We start from the raw sequence: 22,607 nt of genomic DNA, 5'->3' as shown, positions 1-22,607 counted from the left end.
ACATAATGATCATATTTTGATGTTTATTGAAAAGTCTGCCTTTTTCAAATTCATCACTGGATACTCTTGAAATGTCCAGAATGTATAACTTTGTTATACAAATCATGTACAAATTATTTGCATCGTATGTTGAATTTGCATGCATTAGACTCATCCATTATTTAATGCGTCAGACTCATCCCTTATCAATGACAACCGTGATGGGTACCAATCATTTTGATATAGCGTGTATACCCCCAAAATATGACCCATTAACCAAAAATGAAGTCTCCTCTAGTTTAGATTAAGGTCGAAGATGATTATATTATTTAGTCGATCGTTATTAGCGATTACACATGTATATTGCTTGTCAAGTTGCCATACCAACCCACTCAATAAACATCCTGTCTCAAAAGAAATTGTGCAAGTAAAAAGCGCCTTCTGTGGCAATTAGAGAATATGGTTGTGACATAATACTTACATCAACGTCAAGGGCACAGTCTTAGCTCTCATACGCCGTTTGTTCTGTTCAATTTGCTTGTTTTAATCTCGAGATATATTTAGTTAACAACGAAAGGGTAAAATCACAATAATTGTGCCACTTTTACAGGGAAAAGGTCTGTACAAGGTAAATCAATATAGCTGAGGTTGATGCGTCTAATGCATTCCCCCACTTCAGGCATTAGACGCATCAACATCAGCGCGCATCCATTATTTTGTCTAATTTCTCTCCCAACAAGTAACTTACGCGTTCATTACCGATAAGTGTGCAATATAATTATGTTTGTCCTTTAACATGTCTTGAGTGACAAAGAGAACAGTATTTACCATGATAAAATCATTGACAATGACAGACACACTGTATTATATTTTACAGCAGAATGTGAAATATTTATTTATATATATTTTAATTGGAAAAAGATAATCATTATACCTGTATCATGATAAAACAGTAAAAACAATATTATTTTGTATTATTGCGTATGTATTCTTTTGATTTCACGAAGGAACTCTTGATAAACTTGATCATGATGCTATCATCAATGATTTACATGTAGGCTACATCCCTCTTCCCTAGTAAATGTGGCACAATTGTGATTTTACCATTGCGTTGTTAACTAAACATATCTCGAGATTAAAACAAGCAAATTGAACAGAACAAACGGCATTTAATAGCTAAGATTACGTTCTTGACGTTGATGTAAGCATAATGTCACAACGGTATTTGCTAATTGCCAAAGAGGGCGCTTTTCACTTGCACAATATTTTTTGAGACAGGCTGTAGTTACATGAAATTATACTGTACTTCTCTGTTTAAAACGTTTATACCAAATACCAATAGCAACGAAGACTTAAAAATCTTCTTTAATCTTGTTCAAAATTAAATTTTTATTGCTTTTTTTCACATCTTGCGAAATGCTTCTTCCAGGCAATGTGGAATTTGTGGTGGAACATTGTCGCACTTCGTCGAACAATTAGTATTTGAACACACATGATATGCCAAAGTTATGACCGATACTTTCATCTCTTCGCAAAAGCAAGAGTTACAAGGCAGAGTGGCAGTTTCTTCTTCACTATCGGAGTCTGTAGTCGCACTGACTGTCTCGTGCTCTTCACTGGTATCTTCACTGCTGGGCAATATTTTCAAGCCAGCGGCAGGGGCCACGACAATGCTTTCTACAAAACAAAAGAATAACTCGAGTGTGTAAAATTTACGACGTAATAACGTCTACAATATTTTGAACCCTAATACATACACACCAATACATTCAACATCAGCCACACCCCATAACCGTACCCCTATACATCCTCATCCCACCACCCCACGTACACACCATTCGCAACATGAAAATAAAAGGATAGGTTACATTTATTTTCAATTGAGGAAAAATTTGACAGTAAGGTGGACTTTCCATGCCACGGGTATCCGCTAATGCACTACTCGCAAGATACCACATGCATACCACCCCGGTTCGTAAACACACACATTAAATGACATCACCCACCACCCTAAATACACTCACATCGCATATACCCCATCCACACGCACCCCACGCACGTGTGTGCATCCCCACAAGTAGCATATAGGCTATAAGTTACAGGAAGATGTGTGGCCAGATCGACAGCTTTATCTCCATTTTTATTCTCATAAAAATCGAGAGTTATGTATCAACAGAAAACCCATATTTGTTCTCAATACCCCAGTAAAACTTTACGTCCGAGATATGTTTCGTTTAGATAGTGTGAACAACAACGTAATAAAAAATAAAAAGTGATATGTGTACTATCCTATAAGACAGTGTTGTTGCTTTTTATATCAAAACCACTGGAGCAATATGACGGAAAATTATATACCTCAAAGTATATAGAAAAAATATGAAAAAATCAGACCACCCATACTTAAAGCCATATTATAACATTTGCTGAGGAAGACGTCCTCACTGAATTTTTAAAATTCCTTTTTTTACACGATTAAATTGTACTTTATTAAACCAATATACCCTGCAAAAATCAAGACTCTAAGTGCTGTAGTTTTGTCAAAATCCGTGATTTTGAATTAAAGGCTGATTCAGCGCTTTATTATTACGATGGAATTATTAGTCGAACGCATACACGATGTTCATAACACACAGTACGTCACGGCGTGCGGGACGGTGATATACACAACAAAGGGTCGTACCACAACATGACCGAAGGAGTGGTACGTATTGGCGACATGTGCGCTGGTAGTAAATTCCAATTTTCTTTGCTTTGCCGTAGTTGTTCGGCTCGAAAATAAAAGGGGATATATCTGACAGTAAAAGCTAACATTTTATGGCAAAGAAATGCTAATCTATTTTGTTTGAAAATGTTATAATATTGCTTTAATGCAATTGCATTTGCCCATTAGCTCTAATATTAAAAACATTATTGGAGCTCCTATTATTTGTGCCATAACATAATATGTAGCCTACATACCTTCTGCACAAGATTCGCCGGTGTAGCCGGGCGGACAAATACATCTTCTTCCGTCGGCCATATTCTCACACGTAGCTCCGTTTTTACATCCATCAAACCTGCAGTAGTCAACTAAAAAATTATACAGCAGGGATATAAGAGATTGAAAAAAAATGGTTTGAAATTGGAATTAAATTTTGCAATACAATATCGTGAATATACTAACCATTTTCACATGAGTCTCCTATGTATCCATTTGGGCAAATACATCGTCGTCCATCTTTGGAATTCTCACACACAGCACCGTTTGCACAACCTTTCAAACTACAGAAGTCAACTAAAAAGATAACGGTAAAGCGATAAAACGATGAGAAACGAAATTGTGAGGACAAACTCACAGGTGAGGTGATATATACCGTTCAAGATAATATTACTTGACTTTCTTTTGTTGCAATATTGATTAATAACATCAGATATTAAATTAAAGTTGATTAAAAGTTCATTTGCATGAAAAAAAAAAAAAGCTTAAAAATTCACTGCATTTTCCTATTTTGCTTGTTCGGGTCATAGACTAACAAGCAAAACATTATACACCCCATTAAAGTTGATTAAAAGTTCATTTGCATGATGGAAAAAAAAAGCTTAAAAATTCACTGCATTTTCCTATTTTGCTTGTTCGGGTCATAGACTAACAAGCAAAACATTATACACCCCATCCCCACCCACGTCACCCAGAACAAACACAGCGCAATTGACGCACCCCACATATACGCACTCCAAGAAAAAACACATACACCATTCACAACATTTATTACAGCTATAGTTTAATTTAAGATTAAAAACAAATTTGGCAGTAACGCCGACTTTCTTTGCCCGCGTTTCCGCACAAAATAAGAATGAAAAAAAAATGTTTTCAACTAAACTTGATTAATGTCACATATTGATTGACATGATTAATGATGTCAAACATGACATTAAAACTTATTAGAAGTTGATTAAAGCTGATACAAAAAATCTCAAAATTGACTTTTCACGATACTGCTGCTTGATTGGCTCATAATTTTGAAAAGTTATATCACTAACCATTTTCACAAATCTCCCCAATAAACCCGGTGGGACAAATACATCTGCGCCCATTTGCCAAATTCTCACATGTACCGCCATTTTTACATCCGTCCAAACTGCAAGAGTTAACTGCAAAAAATAAGGAACAGTCAAGAAAATACTTAAAACTTCAAAGTAATATTATCGAAATCAAAACCTTTTAGTAAACTTTAAAGGAGTATTTTGTGATCCTGGCATACTCTTTTTGTGACATTTTTCGGCAGATTTCCACACAAAAAATTCTATTGATTCCGATTTTGCGTTTGCCAGTTATGGCACTGAGTTCTGGTACACCAGAACGAAGAATTTTTTGTACATAAACATTATGTAGCCAGAGGTTTCCAGTAGTAGGACTATAAGAATCTCAACTTTTTTGAGAAAAGTGAGTGATGGACTGTGAATCACGAAATGCCGCTTTAAAATAAAAGTCACTGCCCGCATCTTGGTTGTTGCTCAAATTCTCACATGTAACACAAGGTTATCTTACCAACATTTATTTTGCAATCACTTGATTCTCACATGTGCCACATAGAGTATATCAAAATATGGCTACACTTACCAGTTTCGCACGATTCTCCAGTAAATCCAACTGGACATACACATCCTCGGCTGTTTCCCAAATTCTCACATGTAGCTCCATTTTCACAATTATGCAAATTACAGTAGTCAACTGCAAAAAAATCAGAGAAAATTAAAAGAATGCTTAAACTGCTTGTGTATGAAAAAAAAAGTCACACACTTTACCAGATTCACAAGACTCTCCAATAAATCCAATCGGATAATACACATCTTCGGTCATTGCCCAAATTCCCACATGCAGCACATACTAATTTATACAACCAATTGATACACTAACCAGTTTGGCAAGATTCTCCAATGTATCCAGCCGGACATACACATATTCCGCTCTTGTCCAAATTCTCACATGTACCACCGTTTTTACATCGGTGAAAACTGCAGTAATCAACTGTAAAAAAAAAGTTAAAGAATACGTATTGTGTGATTCCCGGCCACATCCCCCAATTTTCTAGAAAAATGTTGAGACTTTTATACCATCAAAAACGTCAGCAATCAACGAAATTAATGGTTGGCACACCTTGACAATATGTTGCAACTCTTCATTGCCGCTCTGATAATTCAGTGAAATTAGTATAACTATGTTTGATGAGAAGTACAAACATTCTCCTTTCCCCTTCCCTCCCCCATTCCCCCTCAATCAATGTTGGGGAGACTGGAGAGCCCAATGGAAAAAAAAAGCTTTCATCAACATTGAACTGGGGGAGAGGGATGGCGATTTACATTTAGTATGCCAGAGTGTGCCAACATTGATTTCGTTGATTGTTGGGTACATAATGTTTGTGTGCCAAAACATATATTGTAGATTAATAAAAATATCGTTACATTTTGTATTTGTGTTCTGTTAACAGAACATAATAACCGCACAGTGGCATATGGAGCCTATCTAATGGGCTATTCCAGACAATAGATGCACCCCCTATAGAGGAGCTCGGATATCCAGACTTTTTGTCCTGTCTTGATTGTTGGAAATCCAGACTTTTAAGGTGGTCAAAGGCGAAACTATCCAGCAGCAAAATAGTTCAAAAGCTGTTCATTATACACATCTTCTCACATTGTCACATACTACCGCCGTCCATGAAAATTACAGTTAACTGGTTACTGTAATTTTTGCGAAAAGTAACTTTTAATTGGAAAACAAAACAAACAAATAAAAAAGCTATACCAGTATCGCAAAATTCTCCCATGAATCCAACCGGACATACACATCTTCGCCCTTCGTCCAAATTTTCACATGTACCACCGTTTTCACAGCCGTCGACACTACAGTAATCAACTGAAATAAGATAAAGCGGAAAGAATGCCTGAAGTGATTAAAGAAAGGAACAAAGCTATAAAATCTATCACACAATATATACGTCACTTAGTCACTGGTCCAATGGTCCATACCCTCACATAATTTTATGTAGATTTCAAAAACGTTATCACTGCAGTATAATCAGCCACACCCCATAACCGCACCCAAACATCCTCATCCCACCAGCATTGCACACTCCACCCCACCACCAAACACCCCAAATGAGTACAACTCCAAATATGGAAAGCTAGACCTTTGACCTTGGTTTTACAGCAACATAATGTTCAGCAACATAAATCAAGACAAGCAGAAGAGTAGCGTACCTCCAGCAGTAAATGATAGGGCGCATGTATTGGATATAATGTACAGACAGTGGCTGGCTTTGTTGACTTCCTGGTCCAGCCAAACTGACTACAAAGGGAGATAATAAAGATTACCCAGTGCAGTCTATATTATAATGCGACACTCATGTTCCTAATATTCACATAACATCCTTGATTTTTGAGTTTTGATAAAACATCAATGACAAATCACATCCGCCACATCCTTGATCTTTTTATATGATACGATTCACTTTAACAATTTCCTAATATTCACATTACATTCTTGATCTTCGAGTTTGGATAAACATCAATGAAAATCTCATCCGCCACATCCTTGATCTTCATCTATTTATGTGATACGATTAACTTTAACAGTGTCCTAATATTCACATTACATCCTTGATCTTCGCGTTTTGATAGAACATCAATATCAAATCTCATCCGACACATCCTTGATCTTCATCTTTTTATATGAAACGATTCACTTTAACAATGTCCTAATATTCACATTACATCCTTAATCTTCGTGTTTTTATTGAACATGAATGAAAAATCTCATCCGCCACATCCTTGATCTTCAGCTTTTTGTATGATACGATGCATTTTAACAATTTCCTAATATTCACATTACATCCTTGATCTTCGAGTTTGGATAGAACATCAATGACAAATCTCATCCGCCAAATCCTTGATCTTCATCTTTTTATATGATATGATTCCTTTAACAATTTCCTAATATTCACATTACATCCTTGATCTTCGAGATTTTATTAAACATCAATATCAAATCTCATCCGCCACATCCTTGATCGTCATCTTTTTATATGAAACGATTCACTTTAACAATGTCCTAATATTCACATTACATCCTTAATCTTCGTGTTTTGATAGAAAATCAATGACATATCTCATCCGCCACATGCTTGATCTTCATCTTTTTATATGATACGATTCACTTTAACAATTTCCTAATATTCACATTACATCCTTGATCTTCGAGTTTGGATAGAACATCAATATCAAATCTCATCCGCCTCATCCTTGATCTTCATCTTTTTATATGATATGATTCACTTCAACAATTTCCTAATATTCACATTACATCCTTGATCTTCGAGTTTGGATAGAACATCAATGAAAATCTAATCCGCCACATCCTTGATCTTCAGCTTTTTGTATGATACGATGCATTTTAACAATTTCCTAAAATTTACATTACATCCTTGATCTTCGAGTTTGGATAGAACATCAATGAAAATCTAATCCGCCACATCCTTGATCTTCATCTATTTATGTGATACGATTAACTTTAACAGTGTCCTAATATTCACATTACATCCTTGATCTTCGCGTTTTTATAGAACATCAATGACAAATCTCATCCGACACATCCTTGATCTTCATCTTTTTATATGATACGATTCACTTTAACAATGTCCTAATATTCACATTATATTACATCCTTAATCTTCGTGTTTTTATTGAACATCAATGAAAAATCTCATCCGCCACATCCTTGATCTTCAGCTTTTTGTATCATACTATGCATTTTAACAATTACCTAAAATTCACATTACATCCTTGATCTTCGAGTTTGGATAGAAAATCAATGAAAAATCTCATCCGCCACATCCTTGATCTTCAGCTTTTTGTATCATACTATGCATTTTAACAATTACCTAAAATTCACATTACATCCTTGATCTTCGAGTTTGGATAGAAAATCAATGACAAATCTCATCCGCCACATCCTTGATCTTCATCTTTTTATATGAAACGATTCACTTCAACGATTTCCCAATATTCACATTACATCCTTGATCTTCGAGTTTGGATAGAACATCAATGACACATCTCATCCGTCAAATCCTTAATCTTCATCTTTTTATATAGCACGATTCACTTTAACAGTGTCCTAATATTCACATTACATCCTTGATCTTCGAGTTTTGATAGAAAATCAATGACATATCTCATCCGCCGGTATACTTGATCTCATCTTTTTATATGATACGATTCACTTTAACAATTTCCTAATATTCACATTACATCCTTGATCTTCGAGTTTGGATAGAACATCAATGAAAATCTAATCCGCCACATCCTTGATCTTCATCTATTTATGTGATACGATTAACTTTAACAGTGTTCTAATATTCACATTACATCCTTGATCTTCGCGTTTTTATAGAACATCAATGACAAATCTCATCCGACACATCCTTGATCTTCATCTTTTTATATGAAACGATTCACTTTAACAATGTCCTAATATTCACATTACATCCTTAATCTTCGTGTTTTTATTGAACGTCAATGAAAAATCTCATCCGCCACATCCTTGATCTTCAGCTTTTTGTATGATACGATGCATTTTAACAATTTCCTAAAATTCACATTACATCCTTGATCTTCGAGTTTGGATAGAACATCAATGACAAATCTCATCCGCCACATCCTTGATCTTCATCTTTTTATATGATATGATTCACTTTAACAATTTCCTAATATTCACATTACATCCTTGATCTTCGAGATTTTATTAAACATCAATATCAAATCTCATCCGCCACATCCTTGATCGTCATCTTTTTATATGATACGATGCATTTTAACAATTTCCTAAAATTTACATTACATACTTGATCTTCGATTTTGGATAGAACATCAATGAAAATCTAATCCGCCACATCCTTGATCTTCATCTATTTATGTGATACGATTAACTTTAACAGTGTCCTAATATTCACATTACATCCTTGATCTTCGCGTTTTTATAGAACATCAATGACAAATCCGACACATCCTTGATCTTCATATTTTTATATGAAACGATTCACTTTAACAATGTCCTAATATTCACATTATATTACATCCTTAATCTTCGTGTTTTTATTGAACATCAATGAAAAATCTCATCCGCCACATCCTTGAGCTTCAGCTTTTTGTATGATACGATGCATTTTAACAATTTCCTAAAATTCACATTACATCCTTGATCTTCGAGTTTGGATAGAACATCAATGACAAATCTCATCCGCCACATCCTTGATCTTCATCTTTTTATATGATACCCTCCACTCTAACACTCTCCTACTATTCACATTACATCCTTGATCTTCGAGATTTTATTAAACATCAATATCAAATCTCATCCGCCACATCCTTGATCTTCATCTTTTTATATGAAACGATTCACTTCAACGATTTCCCAATATTCACATTACATCCTTGATCTTCGAGTTTGGATAGAACATCAATGACACATCTCATCCGTCAAATCCTTAATCTTCATCTTTTTATATAGCACGATTCACTTTAACAGTGTCCTAATATTCACATTACATCCTTGATCTTCGAGTTTTGATAGAAAATCAATGACATATCTCATCCGCCGGTATACTTGATCTTCATCTTTTATATGATACGATTCACTTTAACAATTTCCTAATATTCACATTACATCCTTGATCTTCGAGTTTGGATAGAACATCAATGAAAATCTAATCCGCCACATCCTTGATCTTCAGCTTTTTGTATGATACGATGCATTTTAACAATTTCCTAAAATTTACATTACATACTTGATCTTTGAGTTTGGATAGAACATCAATGAAAATCTAATCCGCCACATCCTTGATCTTCATCTATTTATGTGATACGATTAACTTTAACAGTGTCCTAATATTCACATTACATCCTTGATCTTCGCGTTTTTATAGAACATCAATGACAAATCTTATCCGACACATCCTTGATCTTCATCTTTTTATATGAAACGATTCACTTTAACAATGTCCTAATATTCACATTATATTACATCCTTAATCTTTGTGTTTTTATTGAACATCAATGAAAAATCTCATCCGCCACATCCTTGATCTTCAGCTTTTTGTATGATACGATGCATTTTAACAATTTCCTAAAATTCACATTACATCCTTGATCTTCGAGTTTGGATAGAACATCAATGACAAATCTCATCCGCCACATCCTTGATCTTCATCTTTTTATATGATATGATTCCCTTTAACAATTTCCTAATATTCACATTACATCCTTGATCTTCGAGATTTTATTAAACATCAATATCAAATCTCATCCGCCACATCCTTGATCTTCATCTTTTTATATGAAACGATTCACTTCAACGATTTCCCAATATTCACATTACATCCTTGATCTTCGAGTTTGGATAGAACATCAATGACACATCTCATCCGTCAAATCCTTAATCTTCATCTTTTTATATAGCACGATTCACTTTAACAGTGTCCTAATATTCACATTACATCCTTGATCTTCGAGTTTTGATAGAAAATCAATGACATATCTCATCCGCCGGTATACTTAATCTTCATCTTTTTATATGATACGATTCACTTTAACAATTTCCTAATATTCACATTACATCCTTGATCTTCGAGTTTGGATAGAACATCAATGAAAATCTAATCCGCCACATCCTTGATCTTCATTTTATGTGATACGATTAACTTTAACAGTGTCTTAATATTCACATTACATCCTTGATCTTCGCGTTTTTATAGAACATCAATGACAAATCTCATCCGACACATCCTTGATCTTCATCTTTTTATATGAAACGATTCACTTTAACAATGTCCTAATATTCACATTACATCCTTAATCTTCGTGTTTTTATTGAACATCAATGAAAAATCTCATCCGCCACATCCTTGATCTTCAGCTTTTTGTATTATACGATGCATTTTAACAATTTCCTAAAATTCACATTACATCCTTGATCTTCGAGTTTGGATAGAACATCAATGACAAATCTCATCCGCCACATCCTTGATCTTCATCTTTTTATATGATATGATTCACTTTAACAATTTCCTAATATTCACATTACATCCTTGATCTTGAAGCAGAAGAAAGAGCTGTTGGTATGTCTACAAAGTGAAATTTTTTACGTCAATCAGATTCATAGACATACTGTACCCGGGTTGTATACAAACCTGGATTTTAAAATATATTCCTTAGTGACCAAAAATGTGTTGCAATATAGCTTGTCTGAGCAATTTATACATTCTAATTTCAAGGAGCTTCGCGCGGCGCTGGCCACACTGGCCTCTGGACCCCCACAGACGGGCCGCTGGACCCCACCCAGGCTGGCGGTGGCTTAGGAAAGATACCCGTTTCCTCAAATAATATAATAATATAATAACATCCATTCGCAAAGATAATCGCCCAAGTGACCCATCTCCTTGCAATGGCAACTACGCAACATAACGTCGCGCAAGCCAGTGATCTTTTTATAATATAAACCGCACAAAATAGCATCGCACAAGCCAGTGATCTCCTTGCAATACAAACCGCGCAAACTAGCGTAAAGCTGTATACTCGATCGCCGAGCGATTGCGATGAAACGCTTTTGAAAAGCGACGGGCAATCGCCGAATTTTGCGATGCATCGCTCGTCGCTTTTGCATTTATACTTATCACTGCGATATCGATTGCAGACGACAATTAAAATATTCTAAATGCCACAAAATACATTTTAAAAACATCAGTTGCTGTCAATAATTATTGCTTTGAATTAATTCATCACCAAAAATTAATAATCGAGAAAGGTAAATTAATTAGCAAAATAATAGATCCAGATGGTTGTATTATGCGTCAACCAATCATATACAACTTGTATATGATTGGTTGACGCATTCACGTGTCAAGCGATATCGCAGGGAAGTTGAGATTTCTTCAACTTGCAAAAGCGACGTCGTTTTTGCCTCGGCGATTTGAATCGATTGATCGGCTTGACGCTCTGGAAATGTAAGTAAACATTGAACGTGCGTGAAAATCGCTTTTCTGCAAAAGCGATCGAGTATAAATTCAGCTTAAGATACGTTAGGCGATCTGCTTGTTATCAACATAAATGATAACCCGAGCCGAGAGGTTCATTGTTTTAAACCGCTTTAGTGTAAAGACCACAATCCTACAGTGCGCTTTCCTCTTTTGGAGGACTAGATGGGTGGGAAAATCGATGTTCAGCGGATGAATTTGAGGGGGGGTGGGGGACTTTTCATCAAAACTGTAAAATAATGGTAGAAAACATGTCATCTCTGCATATTTCTCTGAAATGTACACAACTTTGGCTACACAGCTTGGCATTTTCCGTGATTTTGAAGCACCTTTTTCAGATGCCATGCAAGAAAATAGTCCCTCTCTCTTTCAAGCATTGCCCAGCTCTAATTAGTGGTATTTAACCTAAAGGGTATGTGTCGAAACCTAAAAATAGTAACATGATGCTGATAAGATGTAGTATTATGATACTAAAGTGAATTCAGATTATCACTCTATACTTAATAGTACTCACTGTTCTGGCACGATTTCCCGACAAATCCAGCTTCACACACACATCTGCGTCCTTTGTCTTGGTTCTCACATGTGGCGCCGTTTTTGCACGGGTCTAAGCTACAGTAATTAACTAAAATCGAAGTGAAAGAATATTGCAGGATAAATCACAACAACAACAACAACAACATAACTACACAAGCATTTTCTTGATTTATGATTGAATGAATGAATGAATGAATGAATGAATGAATGAATGAGTGAATGAATGAATGAATGAATGAATGAATGAATGAATGAATGAATGAATGAATGAATGAATGAATGAATGAATGAATGAATGAATGAATGAATGAATGAATGAATGAAAGCAATGAAAGAATAATAATGAATAAATGCAAATAACTTAAATATAACTATGAGCGGACAGTATCATATCTGAGCAAGAGGACATAGCGGAGGAGAAATCGCACATTAACAGTGCATTAAAGAAGTGCGGTTATCCGAACTGGTCCTTTGACAAAGCGAAGAAAGCGAAAGAAGGGAAATCTAAGAACAGTAACCCGAAAAATACAAACGTTGAGACAAAAGGACAAGTAGTTTTGCCCTACGTTAAAGGAACTTCCGAAGCCCTACGAAGAATCTTTGGCACCTACCGCACCTACGGCATCAGAGTTTGTTTTAAACCCACTCAAACTCTGAGGCAGCTACTTGTCTCACCTAAAGACAAAACTGAGAAGAAAGACATTACCGGACCAATGTATTACATCCCCTGTCAGGGGAAAACCCTACGGGGCCAGTGTTCAGAATCTTACATTGGTGAGACTGAAAGATCTTTGAAAACCAGATTCTCAGAACACCGTCGTCCGAGTACTACCTCGTCGGAAGTCTCCCAGCACATCCACATTGAATCCCCGGCCACCAAGTTGATTTGGATGAGGTCAAAATCCTCGACCGGGACGCTAGATACTTTGAAAGGGGTGTGAAGGAGTCAATTTACAACAGAGTCAACCAACCATCTCTCAACCGCGACGGGGGCCGATACAAGTTACCCAGAGTGTACGACCGGGTTTTGGGGTCAAGTGTCCAAAAGGTCACTGATCCCAAACTTGGGTTGCCAGTCTCCAGATGAAGGTCAAAGTTGTGACCGAAAATTTGAGGTACGTCTTAATTTTGTGTTGAGATCATAAGTTTAAATTTACAATTATGTTAATTAATGTATGTAATTAATTAGTCCATGATTGTATACCATCCATTACCTGATCAATCAATCAATTAATCAATCAAGCAATCAATCTGTTTAAATTATTTAATTTAACCATGCATTTTCCAACTATACATACCATATTCGCAGGAATCTCCCGTGTATCCAAACGCACATCGACATGTTCGTTTAGTTTTTGAGTTCACACATTTACCATTATGTTCGCAAGGACTTTTTTGACAAAAGTTAACTGAAAACAATAAAAATGTGACAAAGGATATTGACATCGGATGAAGAATTTATTGTAACTTTGTAAGAAATACATTAAACTCAAAGACTATCCCAGCATTAAAAAACTATATTTATAGTAATGTAGCGGAAATGGATTCAGAAGAGAGATGGCGCCCTTCAGTTATTTTGGGTCACGTGATATATCAGAGTATATAAACCGGTACGCCGATTATTCTTGGCTCATCAATCATAATCAATCGAATCAGTCACCGACTCGTCGTGAGTGGCGGTCGGGAAGTGACTACGGTACGAGCACGTGAAGGTACAATAGAGGCAAGACCTATTGCGCTAAGAAGGTTAAGGATGGTGACGAGGGCGGCGACAGCTAGACGTTTGAATGTGCATACCGACGTGTCACTGCACATGAGCCTACCTGTTGTGTCGAAGCACCCAAGCTATCCCGAGCTTTCCAGCAGCATAAGGTCGAACCAAAGTTATACCGAATAGTAACATTATCCCATTATGGTTCGTTGTACTGGCTTGACCGGTTAACGGACTGGGCGACTAATTTACTATTCACAAGACTTGGCAGTTTGCTATAAGGGAACCGACGACTCGGACTAGTGCGAGCTAGTATAAAACCGATACGCGCCTTACATGGCTGCCACAGGGGCTACGCTGAAACACAAGTCTTCAAGAAGTCACTTCAGATTGACCAACCAGAGTGGGTCGGCTTATACAGCGACCAAAAGTTACCCAGTTCCTGTTCTTTTGAACAGTTTTTGCAACCAGAGGGACAAGCTTTTTTAAGCAGTGACCCTGCTCCTACGAGAGCGAACCTAACTAACTAACTAACTAACTAACTAACTATTCTTGGCTCTTCCATACCCTGCGATCGTCGAGGCAGGTTGGTCAAGACATATCTCTCTCTCTCTGCATCAATGACCACTACTACCGCTCCCCCAGCCGATCACTTGGATCAGCCCAGAACCCTAATTAAGGATGAGAACAATGACATAATTATATCCAACGTCTGACTCATTAGTGTGACTAGTATAATAGTATTCATAAGACTGTGCGGATTGGCCGCACGCCCACGTCATCACCAAGTTGCCTTAGACGCTCGCTACCAGATTCCGCCACATTGGTGGCAGCGGTGGGATTGCAAGTCTTAACGGAGCAGAACAAGCAGAACAACAAGAAATAACATCATAAATTACTCCGGAGCGCCGGATTTATCATGAACTACTTAGAGAGCCGGAGTGCCGGATTTATCATGAATCACTCCGAGAGCCGAGAGATACAGGACACTGAACAACTCAAAACGATCATGTAGTAACCAGTTTGAGAGAAGCGTCGTTCGCCCGCAGGGTACGGAAGTGACACAGCGTTGGATAAATTATTGATTACATCCGATAGCACTAAAAAGAGAACGAATGAGAAAAGTAATTCAAAATCATAAGAAAATCACCGGAGTACATTAATGAGAACTGTAGCAGAATGAACTTGTCGCCGGATATGTGCATGTTGATAATAATCGGATCAAGTCCTCCTTCACTGTTGCCGAACAATGCTAATTAAGCAGTAATGAGAGACTCCCACGAGGAAATTGAGATGCCGTGTAGGAGCAGTACTGAGAGACTCACACGAAGAAATTGAGATGCCGTGGTCGATGCAGTGAGGAGAGACTCCCACGAGGAAAAATAGAGATGCCGTGGTAGGAGAAATTATGTAGCAGACTCCCACGAAGAAGGATGCCGTGGTTGGAGCAGAGTCCGGAATGGAAAGCGGACTAAGGGGAATTAATTTAGTAGTTTTATAGTTTTCGGCAGTGTGTAAAGCGAGAGGTTGAAAGAAATCCACATCTAACCATGCAACAAAAATTCTGCACATGGGAGCTGAGCCTCCACCACATGCGAATATGTGTAGTGTATAAATAACAGGATTGTTATCAAGTTGTATCCGGCAGGATAGCTTGTATCCGACAGGATAGCTTCATCCGTATCCGGCAGGATAGATTCATCCGTATCCGGCAGGATAGCTTCTATCCGGCAGGATAGCTTCATCCGTATCCGGCAGGATAGATTCATCCGTATCCTGCAGGATAGCTTCTATCCGGCAGGATAGCTTCTGATCCAGATCCGACGGATTCATCCGAATCCGGCAGGATAGCTTTATCCGTATCAGGCAGGAATCCTTATCGTGCAAGTTGATCCGGCGAAAATAAATACGTGTCTCCGGAGAAGTTGCTCCGGTGGGAATGATTACCGATGATCCGGAGATGTTGCTCCGGCGTAGAAATTGAAACAAGCAAGAACTGCGGGGAATTACTGTGAACTAATGCGTGATTGGTAATTTGCATGCATGGTCAAAATAATTATGTGATTCCAGTTGATTTTTCATCTCATTCCATCATCCGTCCATCACAACACATTCCGGTCATTATTCATCCCATCTTCACCTTCCAAACCATAACCATGATAACATTTACGAGTGGATAACATTAGTTAATACAATGTTATAATAATTCTTGATTATTGAAACAATTTAATTTAACAATGTCTATTGCTCCAACAAAACTTGGCTCTTTTAAACCTCCGGAATGTCGGAGCAAGTTTAAATATATGTGATTGGTAAATATCTTGCTGCATAATCTCATGATCTCGTGTACAAAGTAAAATCCTATGACATTGTACAATTATTGTGTGATTTTGCGCAAGTATTGGCGTTTGAAAGATCTGATTGTTTAGTTTAAACAATATAAATGCATTGATGGTGGTAAATCATTTATTCCAGATTCCGGGAATTGTTGGATCATCGGTTGTGATCCCTGGTGTCATGTATGGGCATTGGTTGAGGATTTGTCGGAGTCTTCCCATGTCGTTGCATTTCGCTGTCTGGGCCCTTCCGCTGCTCCGGTAATTCCTGAAAGCATCTAGGAATGAATGGAATGCCTACCGTAAGTGAAATGTTAATGTTGCATAATAATTCACATTGGTGGATCAGTCATTCCGGAATTTTAGTTATCAGTCGGATTGATTATTGAATCAGTCGATGAGGGACACGCGGGGAAGCTAGATCCCTGGTGTTAAGGATTATTCGTCCTGTCACAGTATGTGCCCTTCTGGTGATTCTGGAAACGGGGATGATTGGTGTACTTGTGTTGCTTGTCAGTAGTTTACAATGCATGATTTGATGAGATCACTGCACATTCCCACCTAGGCTTTGTTTTTAAACTCCGGAATTTCGGAGTCAGTCAGTTATATAGCGCGATTATAATGCATGAGTACCAAAGTTGCAATGTGCAGAGATTCATGTAAAATTATTTATGGAAGCATGGCCATGCATTTTGTATTAAACAATTAATCAGGTTGATTTTGCATGATATGATTGCTTTTAAATGATAGGAGACATTGTTGCTCCGGATGGGGATTCGTCGGATCGGATAGGGAGTCTACCGCACACCGACACCGCCTGGCTAATAATTATTTGGTGCAGAAGGGACACTAAAATGAATACACGGGATCGATACACGTGAATTGCTATGCACGATTTTGATATCAGACGAAAATCTTCTGATACCGGGTTAGAAAATGATGAATATCTCCCGTCATGATTTTTTTCAAGAAACCAGATTTGGTCTCATAAACTTGGAAATACGTGTTGAACAGATATGATAGTCGCTAGAATGCGCTTTGAAAATTGGCCGTGCGCTTTGAACTCAAAATTTGACCATTTTATATTGCGTTGGTCCTGTTATGGACTACAGCGTGCAGCGTGTAGTACAGCTGCACTCACTGTAGGCAGTATAAAAGTCGATGACCATTGACCTCAATGGGGTATACAAGCTTAATCACGCACAACCAAGATCGATTACCCGGCTATTGTGAGTAGCCTTAGTTATGTCCCTCGACTAATTATTAGTTTAAAAGAGCTTTAAAGGTTTGAACCAAATGGCTAATCGTGGCTGTGGATTTAACCTACCATGGCGATTCCTGCCATGAAGATATAGGGTCGAAGACACTGTGTACCGGTGACGAGTATGTTCACTGGCGAGGATCGGTTGCCTGTCATAGATGTTCGATCTATGAAGGCTCCTCCTGTGTTCTTACTCGTCGCTGGCCGGCTCTTTCTTTGATGCGATGGCTCCATAAATGGTCCCTCCTATTATTTGCTTGTGAGGTAATCGTGGAAGTAACACATATTTTTTTGATGAGTGATAACTAGAGATAATGCTTGTACCGGAGCTATGATACAATTTTTTAAGGCGTCTCCGGATTTCTAACTTTAATGTCATAAAGGTTACCAGCATATAATTATACATGCTGTGAAGTTTAAAACTGCTTTGTTAAACATTTACTATCACAAAGCATGACAACAAGTAATTTTAAAGATGATGATATTTTGTTTTGGATATATCAAATTGCTTGTTGGAGATATTTTGCAAAAATCAGACAATTCTCCCACATTTTGATAATTATGTTATAAGTGTTGAAGCGTTAATATAAAGATGATAGTTTTTAAGGAAACATCATTTACTCCAGATTTTGGACCCGGAGGAGCACTGATTGAATCTGAGAGCAATGTGTATGGGCACAGGCGGTGAGGGTAATGTACGATCATGAATGATCTCGTTCCATGTTCGTATCCTCCCGCATGCTCCTGCATGTCGTTGTCCGGCTCTTTTGGTGATCCCCGCTCCGATTAGGCGTAAGTGATCGATCCTTACTGAATCAGCAAGATTCAGTTGCGTGTGATTTGATCAGTTTTGAAAAACAATCACCGCACACTTTCCCGCCCGGGCCCGACTATGTACGATCCGGGACGGATCGGTTTGGGGAGGGGGGTGTGTAGCGGAAATGGATTCAGAAGAGAGATGGCGCCCTTCAGTTATTTTGGGTCACGTGATATATCAGAGTATATAAACCGGTACGCCGATTATTCTTGGCTCTTCCATACCCTGCGATCGTCGAGGCAGGTTGGTCAAGACATATCTCTCTCTCTCTGCATCAATGACCACTACTACCGCTCCCCAGCCGATCACTTGGATCAGCCCAGAACCCTAATAAAGGATGAGAACAATGACATAATTATATCCAACGTCTGACTCATTAGTGTGACTAGTATTATAGTATTCATAAGACTGTGCGGATTGGTCGCACGCCCACGTCATCACCAAGTTGCCTTAGACGCTCGCTACCAGATTCCGCCACAGTAAGTATGAATAATGTCTCTATTAGTATAATAACTTTTTGGGAGGCCATGGTGGTGCAACATGAAGTCCAGTATACTAGTATCTAGTGTAGGCTAGATTGCACATAATACTTATACTTATTTCTTAAAGATGTCCAAACAACTTTTTATTAAACTGCGGTTCTGTTTAGACAAATCCAAAATTGGATCACGAACGTTCGCCAAAATGTTATTTATATATTGATATATAATTATATCATAAAGACTAAAAAAATACGGGAGTATTTACCCTTCTTCGAGTATTTAGCATGCTCGCAGTTGAGTCCAGTAAAACCGGTCCTACATTTGCATCTGTAAGCGATGAAATGACCAGGAACACATTTCCCGCCATTTTGACATGGATTTTGACCACATGGATTTCCTGTAACATTTACAATTTGAAATAAGTTCTTCTCAAGTACAGGCAGCAAACATGGTAATGCTGTTGTGTGATACAATTTTTAAATAGACACAACTGTACTATGTCCTAACCTAGAAACATGTTTAAATTGCTTTAAAGGGTTTTTTCTGTTCTTTTCTTTTTTTAATAATTTACTTGACATTATTTTAGACAACGATTGTAATATTATGCGTATCAGCGTATGGGGCAGATAAATCCATTAGAGAATGAATTTGGAGAAAACCTTCTGATAATTACAAACACTCACTGAGCAGCAAGACATTCCCTCTAAGTTTTTAATCCGATAAGCTGATTATCTATTTGTTTTCGTGAATTGGAAGACATTCTTTGATGTATTACTGAGCTCAATCATCTGAAATTACTAGAGTGTGAGCCACCCAGGCTGGTGGCTCAGCATAGTATTTTATTAACAGAAGGTTTTCTCCAAATTCATTTCCTAATGCATTGCAAATGGTATACTTCCGCATGCAGCTCTCAGAAATGTTAATTTTGTGTCTATAATTTACACAGTACCGCTTTATGATTATGCCCAGTTGTCAAACGTATTATTCATTTAAAAATTTAGTTTGATTGAATTTTTTTTGTACTCCATATACCTTTTTCACAGAATCTGCCTGTAAATCCATCTGGGCAATCACACCGAACTCCAAACCAGCCTGCGCGGCATTTTGCGCCATTCTTACATGGATTAAGTCTACATGCACTTTTTCGATAGCCTATGAAATACAAATAAAATTACAATAATTTTATCAACTCAATTGAAAAATTTAGACCATGTTTTTCTAGTTATTGAATAAACAAAGAAGCCAACTCTGTGACGATCAAAGCTATTCCTACAAATATTATAATTGCCTATAACATACATATTCTCAACGATGTGCACAACGGCTTTAATTTCATATTGAAATTTCATTAATTTCCTATTTCACCATATATCATTTCTACGTACATTAATAATCAAAAGCTACAGATAACATGCCGGTATTGGGCGAATGCACACGAGAGCATGAACCACATCAGTGCGCATCAATAGGCATCAATGCGCAGTTTTGGGATCCACATCCATAATAGCAAGTGTCTACGTGGCACTCGAATCCGCATCCGGGAAATTATCGCGCAGTTCTTGAAAGTGCGGCGTTACAGGACTTTACAGTGCGTGTGAGTGTACACTTATGACGCAATGGTGTGTGAGTGTAGGACGCTCACGGCGCGACGCCGTCTGCGGGCACTGTCACGCACAAGTGGAGACCACATTGATCAGCATCATGTAGAGCAATTCCACTATTCTCATTGCATTTCGACTCCTCAGTGCCAGAAGTGGGTAAGTGCAATAGCTGCCTTATATGAGCATTTGGCAATTTATACACAGTAAATGTATATTATATTATTTGACAGTAGCTACACATGGCAGCTATTACACTTACACACTTCTGGCACTGAGCACCCGATTTACACGGTGAATCTAACATCTGTATGCCAACAATGATTAATGACTTTGTTTTGTTACTATTGTCATAAGATAAGAGGAAAAAAATCCCGGATCTGTAATACCTTACGTGTGTGTGACCAGATCTCAATAGCCTCATTTTCCCTCATCAAAACTGAAATTTTGGTATCAGAAGAAACCTCATATATTTATCATTATCCCAGTAAAATATAACGCCCGAGATATGTTTCGTTTAGATGGTCTGAACAAAAACGTAGGAAGAGGTGGTAAACCACCACCGGAAGTACTACGTTATGATCATTGTCATACACATTTTTGTTTCCCATATCAAAACCGCTAGAGCAATTACACCTCAAAATTTGGAAATAAATTGTTTTAATGGTAGGCCTCAATGATCATCCACATTTAAGTCAGTTTTGTTGTATGTGCAAAATCTGAAAGCTTCTGAATGTGGTTGTCACAGTGGTGCAGTCTTCAATCCGCCAAAAAACGTGCAAACCCACCCATTCACAAAAATAGAGAATTTAAGTTTGGACATAAAATCCCGCTTTGTCGGTGTTGTTGAATAAAAATCCCGCTTTTTTGGTGCTCTCGCTGCAACAAATAGGTCCACCTAAAAAAATCACCTCTAAAAAAATCTCAGTCTCATAATTATTCATTCTTACCTTTCAGGCTGGTACTTTTCATAAGTTTACCACTCACTACTCCAAATATTAGAATTGCGATGATCGCTGCTTTATATACCAGTGCCGCCATTTTACACCTTTCTGTGATCTAAAACCAATCAAATTTAGATTTTGCGTCGTAATACGGCCCATACACGTTCAATCTTATTGATCAATATCAAAGACCCTAGATACAAGAGTGGATTCAAAATTTACCATTGAACACGCACAGTGGTAGATTTTGTATCCACTCCTGCATCTAGGGTCCCCAGTATTGATCAATACTTTGATCGTGTATGGGCCGCATAAGGGATCGTTCATTATTTACGCCAGGGATGATCAGGAGTTTTGACAAATAAATAGACACAAAAATCGCGGGACGTTCCCCTCCATTTAAAACTTGACATGGTTCAAGTAAAATATTCATATTCTTCCATCAAGGCCTCCAAAAATTCGGATTTCCATCTAAAATTTCCCACTCCCCCGGCGAAAATATTGAACTGTTCCTAATCACGTCGGCGTCAGTTTTGAGGTCACATTGTTGCTTTCAATATACCATATCACATGTTAATTATACAGCTGTGATATTGCATTGATACAAAGAAATTTTCTTTTTTTTTTACGCTGGCGTTGAATGCAGCTTGTTTTGGTGATTATGCAAAATCATGAAAATAGCCAAACAAACGGGTTACCATTTAGCAGCCTTACAAAAATTATATTTTGGGGTTTTCCCTAAAAGTATTTACACACGCATGCCCGTATTTAACACCGGTTTCACATTACATTACGCAATCATAACCCCGGGGCAAAAACCGTTTATCGCGCATTTTCAAATTATTAAATGTTCATGATAAATGTACGGAACGTTTTA

The 22,607-nt window shown here is 37.5% G+C and overlaps 1 protein-coding gene across 3 annotated transcripts; it reads right to left on the bottom strand.

Annotated features, from left to right (window-relative positions):
• Positions 1–1,156: 1,156 nt before the first annotated feature.
• LOC140147653 (uncharacterized) lies at positions 1,157–21,997 on the bottom strand. Of its 3 annotated transcripts, XM_072169424.1 has the most exons (12): positions 21,737–21,996; positions 20,221–20,340; positions 19,454–19,585; positions 13,880–13,990; positions 12,559–12,669; positions 5,762–5,872; positions 4,877–4,987; positions 4,580–4,690; positions 4,000–4,110; positions 3,143–3,253; positions 2,938–3,048; positions 1,159–1,656 (listed from the first exon to the last, which is right to left on the bottom strand). In XM_072169424.1, the coding sequence occupies exons 1-12, from the start codon at positions 21,825–21,827 to the stop codon at positions 1,382–1,384; spliced, it is 1,506 nt and encodes a 501-aa protein (XP_072025525.1). In that variant the 5' UTR covers positions 21,828–21,996; the 3' UTR covers positions 1,159–1,381. The 3 variants fall into 3 exon arrangements, with proteins under 3 accessions (XP_072025526.1, XP_072025527.1, XP_072025525.1); XM_072169425.1 differs by lacking the exon at positions 4,877–4,987 and having other exon boundaries at positions 1,157–1,656; positions 21,737–21,997; XM_072169426.1 differs by lacking the exon at positions 5,762–5,872 and having other exon boundaries at positions 1,157–1,656; positions 21,737–21,997.
• Positions 21,998–22,607: the final 610 nt, after the last annotated feature.

This window comes from Amphiura filiformis, chromosome 3 (assembly GCF_039555335.1).
Source record: "Amphiura filiformis chromosome 3, Afil_fr2py, whole genome shotgun sequence".
In the NCBI taxonomy this organism is placed as follows: Eukaryota; Metazoa; Echinodermata; class Ophiuroidea; order Amphilepidida; family Amphiuridae; genus Amphiura; species Amphiura filiformis.
The sequence above is the reverse complement of the archived record's forward strand: the minus strand, read 5'-3'. Positions and strand labels throughout refer to the sequence as shown.